This window comes from Gallinula chloropus, assembly GCF_964237585.1.
Source record: "Gallinula chloropus genome assembly, chromosome: 5".
In the NCBI taxonomy this organism is placed as follows: Eukaryota; Metazoa; Chordata; class Aves; order Gruiformes; family Rallidae; genus Gallinula; species Gallinula chloropus.
In genome coordinates, this window is record NC_140090.1 from 34,453,425 (window position 1) to 34,470,578 (window position 17,154).

General features: G+C 48.9%; 1 protein-coding gene across 6 annotated transcripts in view; it reads left to right on the forward strand.

Annotated features, from left to right (window-relative positions):
* LRRFIP1 (LRR binding FLII interacting protein 1) overlaps window positions 1–17,154 on the forward strand; it is a 126,077-nt gene that overhangs the window by 36,210 nt on the left and 72,713 nt on the right. The window contains exon 1 of one of the 6 annotated variants that reach the window (XM_084265478.1): window positions 16,202–16,279. The exons of the other annotated variants lie outside the window; for them this stretch is intronic. Coding sequence (XP_084121604.1) covers window positions 16,235–16,279 — 45 coding nt within the window. The 5' untranslated portion in view covers window positions 16,202–16,234. Of the gene's footprint in view, window positions 1–16,201; window positions 16,280–17,154 lie in introns of those variants that run through there. 6 annotated transcript variants of the gene reach the window in all.

A 17,154-nucleotide genomic window follows, 5' to 3' on the forward strand; every position in this document is an offset into this window, starting at 1 on the left:
GACTGAGGCTTGATGACCTCAAGGTTTTAAAAAAACCTCCTTTTGGCACTTTTATCTCTGAATATAAATAGCTCACAAATCTGTTCCTCGGTGCTGGCTAGACCTAAAGCAGTGATAAATGCTTTTGTGAGGTGAAAGTAGGCTTTCTCCGCTTGGATACGCTCTATCTACAAGTATGCAATATTTACACACTTTTCACTCCCTATAACAAGTTTTACTCAATATAAGTTGTATGCAGAATCTGCAGGGCCCATATGGTGGGTTTAAATTCACTGCTGACAAAAGCTTGGTGCTGGACTTTGACAAGTCAGTCTTTCCGTGGCTCAGTTTGAGGTACTGTCAGCAGCTCTGTCTTAAAAAATCTGCATGAATCCATTTAGGTAATATTTTGATCTGCCACAATTCTTAGATCTGTTGAAGAGTCATTTAACGTGGTTGTGTAGTGCTGCTTCTCAGTGATGGCAGCGATAGGACAAGGGGCAATGGGTGCAAGCTGGAGCAAAGGAAGTTCCATGTGAACCTAAAGAGAAACTTTTTTCTGTGAGGGTGACAGAGCCCTGGGACAGGCTGCCCAGAGAGGCTGTGGAGTCTCCTTCTCTGAAGACATTCAAACCCCACTTGGATATGTTCCTGTGTGATTTAGTCTGGGTGATCCTGCTCTGGCAGGGGATTGGACTAGATGATCTTTCAAGGTCCCTTCCAACCCCTAATGTTCTGTGGTTCTGCTTCCTGTGCCCATGTTTGCTGTGAGTAGCTGAGTAAGTTTGCTTATTTGAGTCTCAGCTGATTGACTTTTTGGAATTGGCTTGGTGAGTGTGCATTGTTACCAGCACACTGCTTGTAATGCAGCAGGCAGGAGTGCCTCACAGCTGTATAAAGCACGATGTCCTCATGGAACTACTTGGGTTAGTAGTAACTAATGTGCTACAGTACCTGCCAGGGAAGCAGGTTGGAGTTCATCAGGGATGAACTAACAGGTTTATCTGTGTTTGCAAAACATCACAAGGAGTTCCCAGTGACCCCGAGGAGAGGTTTTTCCTTTCGGGCAGTATCTCTGGTTTCAAGGAGCTGCGTCACGTCCCTGGCAGAGCCATGGGGATTTGCTGCCTGTCAAAGCATCACTGCTTCTACGAATGGCTTTGGGGTCTTATCTCCAAATTTTAGTTGGTTTAAACCCTTGTACTGCCTGACGGTGCGAGGTGATCACTGCGGCTGTCAGCATCACAAGAGCTTTTGGGAAGTTGCTGTGAATCTTTTCTCTTACTGTCCCAGAAACACAAGCTGTCACCTGAGCTAAGAAGGTAAATGGTGGTTATTCTGGTGTGTACCTTCCCTGTGTATCACTTTTTTTGGTGTAACCCAAACTGCATTGTGATTATTAATCACGTTTGATGGCACCATTCTTGAGTGATGACCAGGAATTCTTGTATTGCCTGGCAGAAGCACCTCTAAACCCGGCCATGCTTTGTGCATCTGTGGCTCTGAAGAATTCTGCATCCATAACAGGTGGCTTTAAAAAGTCAGGGAACCGCTGGGAGCAGACAGGGCTTTGATTGAGGTCTCTGCATTGGAGTGACTGATGTGTGACCGACTGGTGGTGTTGGTGATCCTGACTTGCCAGCTACTGTGCTGGACTTGATTCCAACTTGGACCACCTCCCTCTCTCAGGTGGGTGGTGTGTGTCTATATTGAATGAAGTGCCTGTACTGAAATAACCTGTTGAGGTCGCTGTGTATAGCTCCAGAAAGGGGAACCTGGGAAGGTAGAGCAGTAAGGAGAACTGCAGAGAGGGGAATGAGAAGAAGCTCAAACATGTCCTGTGGGACCTGCTAGAAGAATTGATGATGGGACTCTCGCAGCCTTGGCTGGATGCTGCACTGGCCAGCTCCAAGCCCAAGGGAGCCGCTCCTGTGCAAGTAATATGCTGAGGATGGCTTTGAACTACAAGAAGAAACCATTTCAGAGTACCCAAAAACCTTCTGTCAGTCTTCCTATTCTAGTGCATGTTACAGCTTAACATGCTCACTTTACAATTCCTGCTTGCGGCTGAGAAAAGGCAAGGAATTATGGACAGATCCTGGGCTGGGAGGCAGGGCACACAGTGATGCAGGAGGTTCTGTGCCTCAGCATTCAGCTGAGTCCTCATTTTCTCTGAGCTCTGAGGTGCTCCCGCTTACAAAACCCATCTACCTGTAAGGGACGCACACAGCTGAATTACTTGTTTCTGTTCTTCCACGTACAAACAGGGCTGTCGTGCGGTTCTGGGAGTCTGCAAGGAACAATGTTGTGAACCTTTTCAAACCTCCTGACGTTTTAGGTGGGGTTTTTTTTCTGTTCTGTATTGGATTGATGCTGAATGTGGAAGCTGTTACCTCCTGAGAGCCTGGAGGTTAAAGAAAATAAAAGTGTGGGTTTTGCTGGAGCTCTTAAAAAATCAGAGTTAGGGAGGAGGGTCTGTGTTTTGAGGGGGGATCTGGAAGCTTAATGCCAACCCCGGTCACCTTTGTCGCTTTTACTTCTCAAAAGGCATCGGTGAGGATGATAATTGAAGGAAGGCTGAGTGTACCTTCTGCTGTGGTCTCTTACTCTTTGTTATCCCAAGGGCGGATTAAAAGGTGCTAATAACTTTCACCCACACTCTCAATGACTGACTAGCCAGGTAATTAAACATTTGCACTGAAGTTCCGGATCCAGCTCGGTGTGAGGGAAGTAGGGTCTCTCTAGAAACACAAGAAGTGTTTGCTTTGCTTGATTGCTGCTCCCTCTTGTGGGTTTTAGGCCAGTTTAAACAAGCTCGAAGTTCATTCACAGTCTGTTTATATGGAATAATTAATCAGCAGTGCTCCCCTGATCTACTGCATGGGATGCTGACCTCAAGATGTATTTCACTGCCTACCTCTGCAAATGGGAACATTCTTTCCTGTCAAGAGGACTAAATCTGTAAAAGCAATGTATTCACCCCTAAAATTTAATTTGCCTTTTTTTTAGCGACTTCTACTGCCGTGTTATTAACATATAGTTTGATTTACTCTGTATTGTAACTATGCAGCGCTTAGCAAGTGCAGCATTAAATCTCTCTGGTTTCTCCTCTTCCGCAGTCAGGACTTCTTGCCTTGTCCTTAACAGGGTTATTGCTCTGGTGTTACAAAAGTTACTCCTGAAAACCAAATTCTGAAGAGCTCTGCTGTCCCGTAAACCCAAGGAACACACATTCCCTAGCTGTGGGAAGGATTGAATTTTTTTCCTTGTAGCTCCTCAATTGCTCTGCTGGCATAAAACGTCTGTATGCAATGTGTTGTGTCTGAAGATTTCAAAATACTACTTGTATTAGTTTTCCTCCAGAGGGATGTATAATCCCTGTTCTCCAGCCAAGGAACTGAGGCCTCGCAAAGGTCTGCATTGCTCCTGATTGATGGCAAAGACCTGTGCAGCTTCACTGCCTAGCTCTTGGCACAAAGCTCTTAAAAAAAAAAAACCCAAAAACCAAAAAAAAAAACCCAAACCCTTCCCACCGAAGCTTAAAAGAGACAAATTGTTCTGACCTATTGCAAAATGGAAAGGTCCCATGTTAGCGTGACGCTGAAATAACAGCAGCTCACATGATCCAGTTCCAGCCTTACACCATTTCAAAATAACGATGCTGTCTGTCTCAGGCCTGGAAGCTGTTTGGTTTCAGTCCCTTAACTGAGGCTGAGCTCTTCGTGTACAGGACCTGGGATATGGGTGTTAAATCCTGGGGCCTCCCTAGGCTTTGGCACTTGTCTCCTGTGCTTGTATTAGGATTCCCCACTTTTCATTTTCAATATTTATCTCATTTCCCTTCCTCTTTGTGCTCTCTTGTTCTGTGTCCATCACTTACTTTAGCTGTGTAATGTTTTCTCTGTATCCCCCGGTGTGCTTTGCTTAGCCCGCAGTATTTTCAGCACCTTTTCCCCTTACCTCCTCTTTACTTCACACCATCTTTCTCAATACCACATAACTTGCGTGGCCAAGAATTGGACACTTCATTAATATTTGACCAAGCAGCTCCAGCTGTTGGTATCTGACAACCTTTGAAACCTGTTCTTGCCTCTCTACCTCTCCAGGAACATGTGATATGGGGATTGGAACTCTCTGATCCTTGGGGTCCCTTCCAACCCAGACCATTCTATGATTCTATATGTGGGAGTCTTCAGTGGGTTACTTGAGACTTCAGATTTTACGCTGTACTTGGCCTTAAAAGAATAAATTGGTCTGAAACTTGTCTGGCTGCAAAGACTGTGGTTCTGTGGTAACAGTGTTGGTGGACACGTGCTTCCCTGGAAATGGATTTGCTCTTAGTGCAGCACAAGTAAAGGCAGGTTTCTGGTTGTCTTTTGGTTTTTTTTTTTATATATAAGGCAATTAAAACCAGTGAGCAGGTGCACTTGCTTTCAGAAACAAACACCAACTTAATCTTATTTATCATAAAGATTTACAGAGCTCCTTGTCATAGACTAGGTAATCCCCCAAAAAGCAGCAGTAACCTTTACTCCAAAATCTGTTCTGCTTTTCTTTTTTTCCCCTTCTTTCCCCTCTTGACTAGCAGCTTGAGCATTGTCCTAAGCAGTTCCTGGGGTTTCTATCTACATTTTACTGTGCTGAAGGCACAGGACTCTGTTCACAAGTTGCCAGTTTTTACTCGAGTGAAACTTAGAGTTCAGTGGAGACCAGAGTGTGGCACCTCCAGATAACAACATTGCTTGTAGCACTCCCTGAACTTCAGTTCTTATTTACATTTGGAATGTTTTTACCAGTCAGGATCAAGAATTCTGTTTATGTCCACATTGGCACTCCCCCAGCCCCAGAGCCCTCCCCAACCCATGTTCATGCTGTGAAGAAGCTGGGTGAAATATTGCTGTTTATTGCAGGCTCCAAATTTGGTTATTGTACTTTACTTTCTCTGTAAGCAGAGTCAAGACAAATGTGTTTGCTCTTCAGTGGTATCTGCTGATGGTTAGATGAATTTTTTTGGGAGGGGCAGGTGGGTGTCTGTTTCCTTAGTGAGTCTCTCAGCAGAGAGATGTAACCAGAGAGACTGGTTGCAGCTTTGATTCCTCTGTGGAACGAAACGGCATTTGAGCAACAAGAGTCTGAAGTAGAATTCAACTTTTTTTTTCTTTTTAATTATTTTTTATTATTACCACACTAGCAAGAATGACGGTTACTAAGGTGGTCATGGAATTTTAGAACCTCCTGAGCTAGAAGAGACCCGTAAGGACCATTGAGCCCAACTCTTGACTCCACAGGCCCACGCTCTGATTGGGCTGGGTTGTAAGTGCATCGTCCAGATGCTTCTTGCCCTCAGCCCAGCTGGGTGCTGTGACCCCTTCCCTGGCGAGCCTGTCCCAGTGCCCGACCCCCCTCTCAGTACAGAACCTCTTCCTGACATCCAGCCTAAACCTCCCTTGGCACAGCTTCACGCTGTTACCCTGGGTTCTATCCCTGGTCCCCAAAGAGAGAAGAGAGATCAGTGCTGCCCCTTCACTCCCCCTTGTCAGGAAGCCACTGACCGTGATGAGGTCTCCCCTCAGCATCCCCTTTTCCAGGCTGAACAAACCCAGGGCCTTCAGCCTGTCCTTGTAAGCCTTCCCCTCCAGACCCTTCTCCATCCTCGCTGCTCTCCTCTGTACACTCTCTAATAGCTTGTGTCCCTCTTGTCCTGTGGTGCCCAAAGCAGCCCCAGCACAGCACAGAGGAGGACAATCCCCTCCCTGGACTGGCCGTGCCATTCTTGATGCATCCCAGGATGCAGTTGGGCCTCCTGGGTACCTGGGCACAGTGCTGGCTCACAGGAACATACTGTTGACCAAGACCCCCAAATCCCTCTCAGCATGGCTGGCCTCCAGTGCCTGATCCCCCAGGCTGAGTGCACAGCTAGTAACTCACCATTTGCTTGACAGTCAGTTGAAGCAAGTTACCAGGCCCTGGATGTGAGCAGTTCACTGGCACTACCTGGCTAACCCCACCAGCACACATCCTGGGTGGGGTGTTTTTTCTCCAGAGAAAGAAATTCATAAACATACAGTTTTTATTTCTCTTTATGGAAGGTTTAAAGCCTTTTGAGGGGTGTGTGTGCTTCACCCTTACTGTGGGATAGGTTTCACAGGCTCTCACCTCCCTCAGGTACCCTCTTTCATGGTAGAGGCATGCTGCCCCTCTTTCAGCCTTTAAGCTTGCTGAACTCTGTGTGGCTTCAACTGCAAAGGCTCTTCTACCACCAGACAGAAATACAGTCTTTAAAACCTCCTCTGGAATACAGTCATTGTGCTTGTGTGCTGGGAGCTTTTGTTTTACCTAGATTGCAAGCGAGGGAAGTGGTCGCTGCGGAAGACAGAGGCAGAGTAAAAGGGTCAGTGTGGTCACTGTAGGAGAAAAACTTCTCCTTTGTAAAGAACTTGGGTAAAGACCCTGGTTTCTTCCACTGATTGCAGCTTTGTGCGAATTTGGGAGACAACACTGGCAAGCTTTGCGTGCTTCTCTCTGAAATTCCCGGTAGGTATCACTAACTCCAGCAATCCTGATCTGCCTACTTGGATCCAGCTGGTTTGCAAGGTCAATGTTGACTCCCCCAAAACTGTTCTGTGTGAGTAATGGTCCTGATCTAAAGCTGAGGAGTGTGGTGTTATAGAGGGGGTATACAACGTGTGGCTTTGTTCCTTGGGGTAACAGCTGTAGAGCAGCATCCAAATTCTTCTCTAGTGGGAGCAGCCATTTGCTGCCTAGAGCTATTTTGGGAGGGAATGCCAATTGAAGGAGTGACGTAAATGTGGTTAGTTGATACCATGTTGGTCCTCTGCCAAACTTGCTACCTATAGAAAACTGCTCAGGGTTTAAAGCTGCAGCACAGTTCTGCAGAGCTGCCAGCCAGTGTCCCACACTGGAATTGTTCTTCCCTTAGAAACTGGACAAGTTATTGCTAAATAGCGGCAGAAGTTGTAGGCCCTGTATGTACAAACTCTGCCAGTTTACGATTCCAATCCATTTGTAAGCGTGATCTTCCCCTTCTCCAGTCTGTGGAGCTACAATGCTTATGGAAATGGAGTTTTATGGAAACCTGTTTTTACAGGATTCCACAGAACTGACACCTTGTCATGCTAACTTTCTGCTGACTCTTGCCTCTGAAGCTGCTTTGAACTCTCTCTTAGTGTTTTCTCATTGCTTGGATTGAAGGACATTCTTCAAGCACTCTTCTTTCCCCTCCTATCACCAGCCCAGAGCCTCTTGGAAGTGGAATCCAGTTTGCAGCCAAGCCGCCAGTTTAGTATGTGCAGGGAACCTGGCACTGCAGCAGAGACCATATCACAAGCTGCTCACGAGCTCACTGACAAGCTCTTTGCTTGCAGGTGAAGGGACACAGCCAGGTAGGAGAGGGAAAGTGACCATATCACCTTCCCAAGTAACTAAGAAATTGTAGAACAATATCACTTCTCAACCCTGGGGAGAAACATTGGCTAAGGGAATAAATGCCTCTCAAACCCTGCTGGGGTCTATGGAAATGGTCACAGGATACCTTGCTTCTGAAAGGTGTTTTAAGATCGATTCCTTGCAGCAGGATTGACTTGGATAAGCCACACAAGCTCCTGCTGGAGTTCGCTTCTTGTGTAGACTGTATATTTAGCAGCGGGTCCTTGTGACTGCATGGCAACAGAACTTAGGAAATAGGATGCAAGTCCCTAATTGACTCTTGCATGGTGGAGCTGGACATGCTGGGTTGCTGCAGCATTCTTCAGGATAAACATTCTCCTTATTTATGGGTGGAAAAAAAGGTCCATGTCAACAAGACTGTTCAGCCTCTGGTCACATGCTTAAATTATATCTCCGAGATGGGTTTCCTGGCAAGCACATGAGCAAATGTTTCTGCAGTGTGGACAATGTTCATGTGTAAATTCCTCATTAGACCTTCCTTCATTCCCTTCCTCCTCTTCCCAGTCTTTGGCTCAAAAAGTTAAGCAAGAAGACCAAGAATGCTGACCCCTTAAACACAGATGACTTGCAGCAGCACCATCAGCATGTCGGAGGGGAGCATCTGCCTGTTTATGCTCCCTGTTCCTGGTGCTTGGGGATTAATGAAAAGAAAAAAAAAACCCAAACAACAGAACAAACAAGCTCTTGCATTCTGAGAAACTTTAAAAACAAAATAAGGAATCAGCCTTGGAAAAAACCTTAACTCTATCTCTCACCAAACTTCTGTCTTGTAGGATTGCATGGTGTGAATGAGTCTGTCTCAGAAAAACAGTCTGAGTTCTTGGACTTGGCTTTTCATGTGAATTGGATGTTGGTGGCCTTGTGTTTATTTTTTTGCATGTTGAGATGGAGAGTGTGAGGAGGTAACCATGGTGCTTCTAGAGTTTTCAAATGGCCCTTGTGTTTCCCCACATAATGTTCTGAAGGAGGGTAGGGGTGAGGTACAGGACCTCTGCCCACCTCTGTGTCATTCTTTGAAATTACCCTTGGTTTTCCAATTTACAAAATTTGTAGTCATGGTGGCAGTGGTTAATGCAGTGTCCAGATCTTTAAAGCTGCTTAGGTTTGAGATGGCAAAGCCTAATAGAATCACAGAATCATGAAGGTTGGAAAAGACCTCCAAGATCATTAGTCCAACTGTCCCTCTACCACCTATATTACTTATTAGCCCGTGTCCCTAAGTCTCTCATCCACCCTTTCCTTGAACTCCCTGAGGGGCAGGGACTCTGGCACCTTCCTGGGCAACCTGTTCCAATGCCCAACCACTCTTGCAGAGGAGAAATCTCTCCTCACTTCTAACCTGAACCTCCCCTGGCACAACTTGCAGCCACTCCCTCTTGTCCTGTCATTCGTTACCTGTGAGGAGAGGCTGATCCCCAGCTCCCCACAACCTCCTTTCAGGTAGCTGGAGAGAGCAATAAGGTCTCTCCTGAGCCTCCACTTCTCCAGGCTAAACAGTCCCAGTTCTCAGCTGCTCCTCATCAGACTTGTGTTCCAGACCCCTCACCAGCTTCATTGCCCTTCTCTGGACACACTCCAGGGCCTCGATGTCTGCCTTGGAGTGAATGGCCCAAACCTGAGCATGGTATTTGTGGTGTGGCCTCCCCAGAGCTGAGCACAGGGGGATGATCACCTCCCTGGTCCTGCTGGCCACGCTATTCCTGATGCAAGCCAGGATGATGTTGGCTGCCTTGGCCACCTGGGCACACTGCTGTCTCACAAGTGTTGGTACACCAGCAGAGACTTTACAAGTAAAAGTGTTTTGCTGATCTCTTCTGTATTTTTCCTTTTACACAGACGTCTGTATATGCAGGTTCCCAGAGATGCTTCTAACCAAAACTCCTGGTTTGTTTTTTTGGGTTTTTTTTTTTGTCTGATCTTTTAAAACCCCGTGGTTTGATTTTTGTCGGTATGTTTTGCTTTGGTGCCTTTTTTTGGGGGGATCATTATTAAGCAAAGGAACAGAACAGTTCCAGCAGGTCAGGAATTTATTAAGTGTGTGGAAACTATTCTCTAAATCTGACTCTTCTAAAATGGAAAGATGACCTAACTACATACACCCATATTTCATGCTTCTGAAGCCGCCTGATGGCAGCGAGGCATTAATACATTCAGTCTCAAAAATGCTCTTGAATTTTGGAACTGAATGGACCCCTTGAGCTGAATGATAAAGATGCTGGGCTACCCAAAAGCCTTCCACCTTCCCTGCCATCACAATTCAGTTTGTCTGACAACAGTGTGGCGAGAGCCGCTTGTGCCTGGATCAGCAGTTTCCTTCCTCCTCCTCCTCCTTCTCTTCCTCCTCCTCCTCCTCCTCGCCGTGCTGCGTTCCAGCCTCAATAGGACATCCTCTGTTGATGCTGGCAGTTACACGTTGGTGATGAGAACTGGACATTGTTTTCCTAAGCAGCACTTAGTTGTGTATACTTGAGTTCATTGCCTTGGTTACGGTTTACAAGGAGGTTTTGTTAACTCTGCCAACCGAGCTGTGAGGGTGCCAGGATGCCCACAGCAGACGGGGATGAAGAAGTGAGATGCAGGCTGAGGGCTTTTTTCCTGTCTCTGTGACTTCATGTGGGTGTTACTCCATAGATTTATTTCTTTTTATAGACTTTCTTCAACGTTAGAAGAAAAGATTCTGAAATTAAAAGACTGAAGAACCACGTTTTTCCTCTTGCAGCCTAATTGTCCAGAGAATGTGGGTTGCTTCGTCAGTTCCCTCTGACTGGAAAACCTGTAGTAAATGTCAGATGGAGGGACGTAGCTGAAATCCTAAGAGCTACTGCTTGAAGGGAAAGAAGGAAATGCGCACCAGAACTACTTCTTTTTTTAGCTATAAATTACAGAATCACAGATTTACAGAGTTGTAGGGATTGGAAGGGACTTCCAGAGATCATCGGGTCCAACCCCCTGCCAAAGCAGCTCCCTAGGACAGATTGCACAGGTCAGCGTCCAGACAGGACTTGAATATCTCCAGAGAAAGGAGATACCACACCCTCCTGGGCAGCCTGTCCCAGGGCTCTGTCACCCTCACTGTGAAGTTCTTCTGCATATTGGTGAGGAACTCCCTGTGCTCCAGCTTGAGGCCATTGCCCCTTGTCCTGTCCCCACAGACCCCTGAGAAGAGGCTGGCTATTTCCCCCTGTGTCCCACACTTCAGATACTGATAAACATTAATAAGATTTCCTCTTAGCCTTCTTTTCTGAAATAACCTGAGTTATTACATAGACGACAGTGTTACAAAGTGGCTGCTGACACTGCTTAAGAATAGATGTTGGGGTGGGCTGAGCTGGAGCCCATGTGCTTTATGCTGCAGGGTTTCTTTCAGCATTTAAACCTGTCTGTAAAAGTTTTGCCTATTATATTCCTACTTGCAACCCTGCCTCTGTGCCTCTTTGGCTACCTCTAGCACCCAACCTGCCCTGAAGACCGAAATAATCAGCTGGGTGTGACCTGTACTGGAGGCCAGGCCTCCCTGGAATCTGTTTGTGTTATCAGTGATTGTTGCATACCTCGAAGGTGACTCGATGATCCTTCTCTTGACGTAGCTCCCTGACAGCTGTGGGTGAAGGGTTGCGGTTCCGTGCGACTGATGTTCGGGACTTGAGCTGGTGTTTGTGGAGGAACGAGGTGTGTTGTGTGCAGGTTTTGGGTACCTGCATTTGCAACAGGGAGGTCTGTTCCCCACCTAGAGATAAGGAAGCCCTATCATCAGAAAAGGAGCTGCTGTCCTAAGTGCCATAACTCTTTTTCTGCTCAGAAGTACATAAGGTGACCTTGCAGTTAGCTTACCAGACTTCTGAAAATGTCACCTCTTTTATTCCCCACCACCCCCCCGTCTCTCTCCTGGTGCCTGTTTTTCTTACGCTCAGTTTAGCATTGTCCTACATGTAATGCACGCTTCCATCCTGAACGTTCTTCCTGCTTGGATGCCCCCCCCCCCCCGGCCCGCCCCGAATTCCTGTCACTCCTGACGTGGCCTATTGCAGATGAGAAATGTGCTGCCACAGGAACTGAAGGTGCGATACTTGGTAGAACTTCGGATCTCTCAGCTATCTTTTTGAATACAAGGGAGGTAGGAGGAGATAGGCCCTGCATTCTTCAAGGGGGGGAAACGGGCTAATACCCATCTCCAGACAATGCCCTCTCGGTGCTGCCAGTACCTCCTGCTCCCGCTAGGTACACAGCGGCAGTTCGCAGGGCAAAGAGTTGAAGTTAGTGGCTCTCAGCTGAGTGATGCTGAGTAGCTTTGGCAAGCAGTCAGGTAAAATGCGTCGCTGGCGTCCTGGGTTGTGGCTCAGCTCCTCTCGTTACAGAACAGAACGCGCTTGCTTTTGATTTGGTAACGTCTGAGGGATCCAACAGAGCGTTGGGTGCCAAGAGGGATGAGGGAGAGAAAGTGTGTCTGTGGGTGTTAATAGAATTCCTGTTCTTGGGAAATCTGTTGGGACCTGTTTGGAAATCCAAGTGGAACGGGCCTCACTGTGTATAAAATCAGTCCAGGCAACATGGACTGAAGTGTGTGCTTTGAATGCTGTATTGCTGACAATTGAAGCTTGCTAGCATTGAAAAACCTGATCCTTATAGAATCCTGGAATTATTAAGGTTGGAAAAGACCTCCAACTGTCTCCCTACCCACCTGCATAACTCATGTCCCTGAGTCATGCAACCTTTCCTTGAACTCCCCGAGGGATGGTGACTCCACCACCTCCTTGGGCAGCCCATTCCAATGCCCAACCATTCTTTCAGAGAAGAAATTTCTCCTCATTTCTAACCTGAACCTCCCCTGGTGCAACTTGCAGCCATTCCCTCTTGTCCTGTCACTGGTTATCTGTGAGGAGAGGCTGACCCCCAGCTCCCCACCACCTCCTTTCAAGTACCTGTATAGAGCAGTAATGTCTCCCCTGAGCCCCCTCTTCTCCAGACTAAACAGTCCGAGTTCCCTCGGCTGTTCCTCACCAGACTTGTGTTCCAGCCTTTCACCAGCTTCATTGTCCTTCTCTGGACACACCCCAGGGCCTCGATGTATTTCATGTAGTGAGTGGCCCAAACCTGAACCCAGTGTTTGAGGTGCAGCCTCACTAGAACTGAGCACCAGGGGATGATCACCTCCCTGGTCCTGCCCAGCAGGTCCATAGCATGCCTGTGTGTTTTCACCTGTCCTGAGGTATGAAGTGCTTCAAGTAAACCAAATAAAAGCAAACATCTTGGTTTCTACATTGACTAAAAAAGTATGTACAAGGAGGGTTTGAGGCCAGGTGTCCTGAGCAAGTCATGCACTTTACAGGAGGTGCTCACGTCATCTCTGGTGTATCTTCTGAGCCACAGTACAAAAACTGCAGGCCTGTCAGTGAATTTTTGGGGAGGTTAACTCTCATCAGCCAAGAAAACTGGAAGAAATTGTCTGTTTTAAGCTGTGATGAAAACACGCCTCCTTCCTCACACGGAATTGTTGTGCTTTGGATTTATGCTGGCAACATCAATCTCCTTTCCTTCTTTGCTAAAGCTTCTGTGAGTAGGTCAAGACGTTTTCCCTGAAGAATTAACTTCAGTGCCTGGCCCTCTGCTCCCCTGGGGTGAGCTGCCTTAACCCAGAAGTTCATGGCTGAGGAGGGAGGATTCCTGGGTTTCTGCACCACGATTAACTGCTGAGCAGCCTCTGGGCGTGAGGACATAATTTCTCTTGGAGGCCAGGCCGGTCACAGAAGACAGGCTTGTTCCGTGAGGGGATGCTGTCAGCCTGGAGGCTCGGGGTGCACCTCCAGGCATGCCAGCTGGCTGGGGCAGAAAGCGCTGCTGTGGAGAATACTGGCTGCTGTGGGGCATGCTGGCTTCTGCCCTCAGTTATTCTGGGTTTCTGTTGTGCTTTCCTCTTGCCGATGTAGGATAAGGAAAGGCAGCAGACAAGGAACTGTATGAGCCTAAAACAATGGGCTTACGGCCGTGTGTTACCCCACCTGAGCAGGAAAGCATCTCCTGATGGTGTTACATTCCTCATCTTAGTATGTCGTAAGGGGGATGAAATGGGTATCTCTGAAACACAGATTGGAACCACAGTCGATTAGCTCTGCAGGCATACCTGTGGTACCCTCCAGCTCGCAGGGTTACTGAGAAGAAAATGCACACAAGGCTGTAGCATTCAATTTGAATTTCTGATCACCAGCGTTCAGAGTAGCTTCAGTCTAACCCTTTCAAATGAAAGGCACACACATGGTCGTGCTCCTGCTCCGCAGGGACCGGTGTTGCTTCTACATTAATTAATTTTTCTATTTTCGTATGTGGAGCGGATTTACTAAAGTTCTGATTTTTTTTTTTAAACAAAATTGGGTCCTTTACCCTGTAACGAAGGAAAGTAAGAATCAAGAGGAAAAAATATTTTGTGGGTTTAACAGGTGGTTTTGGAGTTCAGTGAAAGATGGAGACGTTAGACTTTATTGCAGCCTTTTGGTGTTTAAAAGGGACTTTCAGGGGTGATGGAGAGAGACTTGCTACCAGAGCCTCTAGTGCCAGGACGAGGGGCAATGGCTTCAAGCTGAGGGACGATGGGTTTAGATTAGATTCTTTCCAGAGAGGGAGGTGAGTGCCCAGAGGAGCTGGGGCTGCCCCTGGATCCCTGGCAGGGTTCAAGGCCAGGTTCGATGGGGCTTTGGGCACCTTGGGCTGGTGGGGGGTTTCCCTGCCCATGGCAGGGATGTTGCTGGGGGGGCTTTGAGGTCCCTTCCCACCCCAACCATCCTGTGATTCTATGGCTTAGGTAAAATCGTGGGCTGTTCTACGAGTGCAAAACTTCCCTGTACATGACCAGGGTTTCTCCCAGGGTGCAAATTAGCCATCCCTGATGCTTTTAGTTCAAGGAAGTATGTCTGACCTTTCCAGGGACAGTGGGACACAGCTAGGATCTAGGGCCTGCCAGTGAATTCAGCTGAAGTATTGTTCCCTGAATGTAAGACAATGCTGGCGCTTCCAAATTAGCTAAAATAGAGTCCCAGTGGCACGGCAGCATGGCTCCACCGGCACGGAGAGCTGGATTCTCTGCGCTCGGCTGGCAGCTCATGGAAAAACTGAGCTCAGTTGCTGGGTGGAGGTTTCACAGGGCTCCTGACCTGTGCCGGCTGAGACCTGTGCGGGCTGACCGGGAAGGAGAGCGGAGCGCAGGGCTTTGTTGCTAAGGAGCAACCTGTTTTGCTTGTCTCTGACACCGGAGAAAATCGTGTGCCAGGAAGGGATGACTCTTTGTATATTCTATTGTTGTTGCTGCCAAAGAATTGCGCGTGGATAGAGCTGTGTTGGGAGTCCTCTTTCCTGCAGTCTGTTTCTGTGTGGGGCTGGGTGTGTGCACCTCGTGTGGCACTGGGGGAATCCAGGCACGGCAGTAACTTCCGTGGAGTGAGGGTTTCTGCTCTCGCTGTGCCTGGAGCTGTTCCTGGGGCACTGTCTCATTTAGTGACATTTTGAAACACTTGTGTCACAGAATCACGGAACTGTAGGTGTTGGAAAGGACCTCAAGAGATCATCAACTCTAGCCCCTCTGCCAAAGCAACCCTAGGACAGGTTGCACAGGTCGGTGTCCAGATGGGTCTGGAATATCTCCAGAGAAGGAGATTCCTTCCCCTTATTCCCTTAATGGGTTTTAGGCTCAGCCCAAGAGATGTTCTGTGATGCCTAGGGCCATTTTTTGTGTTTGGTTGTTTTTTGTTGTCCAGGTGCTACTCCTGAGTACTGCAGAGCAGTCTCAGAGCTTGGCTAGATGCTTTTGATTTCTCCCATCCTTTTCTTTTGCCGCTTCTTTAAATTCAATCTTTTTTTAATTGCTTAGAACGTGATGCTGTTTTTCTTAAAGAATAAACCCAACACAGGCATGTCCAGTGTTGACCACCCGTTTTCAGCACAGTTCCATGCAGCCCAGTGCACTGCAGCGACATCACGGCAGCACGATAATGGTGGTTACACAGTTCATTTCTGCAATGAAAGCTCTTTAAAAGGTAAATAATAATGGTAGGACACGGGGGAATGGATTGAAGCTAAATAGGAAGGAAGGTTTAGATTAGATATTAGGGGGAAGTGCTTTACAGAGTGGTGAGGGGCTGGAACGGGCTGCCCAGAGGCGGTGGATGCCCCGTCCCTGGGGGGTGTTCAAGGCCAGGTTGGATGGGGCCCTGGGCAACCTTGTGTAGATCCAGGCCTGGAGGTTGGTGGCCCTGCTGTGGCAGGGGGTTGGAACTGTGTGATCCTTGGGGTCCCTCCCAACCCAGACCAGTCTGTGATTCTATGATACGAATGCTGCTCACTGTAGATATCCATTTATAAGCATCTTTTAAGTACTTCCCGAGCGTTCCCTTCCAGTGTGCTCGACGGAGCAGGTTGGATGCACAGCTGCGTTGGTGTGTCGCTGGGGATGTTGATGCTGGGGAGGTAAAGCGGGTGAGGAGGGAGCGCAGAAGCGTGCCCTCAGACTCGCTGCCTCCGCTTCCAGCCGCATAAGGGGAGCTCCTTGCCAGGCAGGGGCCGGCGGCGGCTCTTGGGTGAGCCCCGGGCGGGAGCGGCTGCAGCGTGCGGTGACGGAGCGGCACCCCGCGCCCTCCTTCCCTTCCGCCGCCGGGGGTGGGGACGGCCCCTCTGCGGCCGGCCCGGAGCCAGTCAGCGCTCCGCCCCCGGAGCGGCAGAGCGGGGAAGAAGGGGGGGCCGGGCCGGGCCGGGTCGGACGGATTCCTGCGGAGCGGCGCGGCGGGGAGAAGCGGGAGCCGGAGCCATGGAGGTGGTAACCGACTGCCTCAGCCCGGCCGCCCAGCAGCAGGTAAGGCGGCTTGCGGCCACCCGAGCCGAGCTCGGCGCTGTGGCTCCCTCTTTCCCTCCCTCCCTTCCTCCGTCCGTCCGTGGGAAGCGGGCGGCGCGGCTCTGGGGCCGGCGCTCCACGTGGAGCCGCGGCCCGGTGTGAGCGGCTGTCAGACCCTTGGGGCTTGGGACCGCGGGTTGTACCCGGGGGCCGCGCAGCAGAGAAGGGTGCCAGCCCGGATCAGGGTGCTGCCTAAGGCAGACGAGCCTTTGGAGCACGCCGAGGTCTCCCTGGCTTTCTTCTGCGTCGGTGCGGGAGCAGATGTGCCAACTGAACCTGGTGAACGTTTTCTAAAGTTTGGGAACAGCCCTGTGCCACGCTGGAACGGCAGTGGGCAGGTTAGTCATCGTTTGACAGCAGCTGTCACTCCCCAGCTCACCACTGTCACCCTAGGAATGGGAGAGGAGCTGCCAGATGAGCCTGTGGTGGGCCGGTCTGTCTAACCAGGGTACGTGGGTACTAGCTTACACGTAGGCTGAGGCTCGGGAACATGCTGCCTTTTAACGCTGATTTGCATCTAAAAGCAAGGTGAGCAGTTATGCAGGATGTGGAGCTGACCGAACCCTGCATGACTCACGGGCTGGTTGCCATCCGTCCACGGTACGGGGTATGTTTATAACTCCGATGCAGAAAACGTCAGGCAAATATGCTGGTTTGACCTCTAAACACAGAAGTTGTTCATAAGCGTTCTCATTTCTGCGTAAGGAGCTCCTGATAACTCGTGGTTAGCCTGCCACTGGCAAGTTTAGGTCCCTTGTTGATCAAGTGGAGGCAGGAGGAACATTGCCATGGGTTAGCAGTTGTTTTACCTGATAGCTGTGTTGAAGAAGCACTGC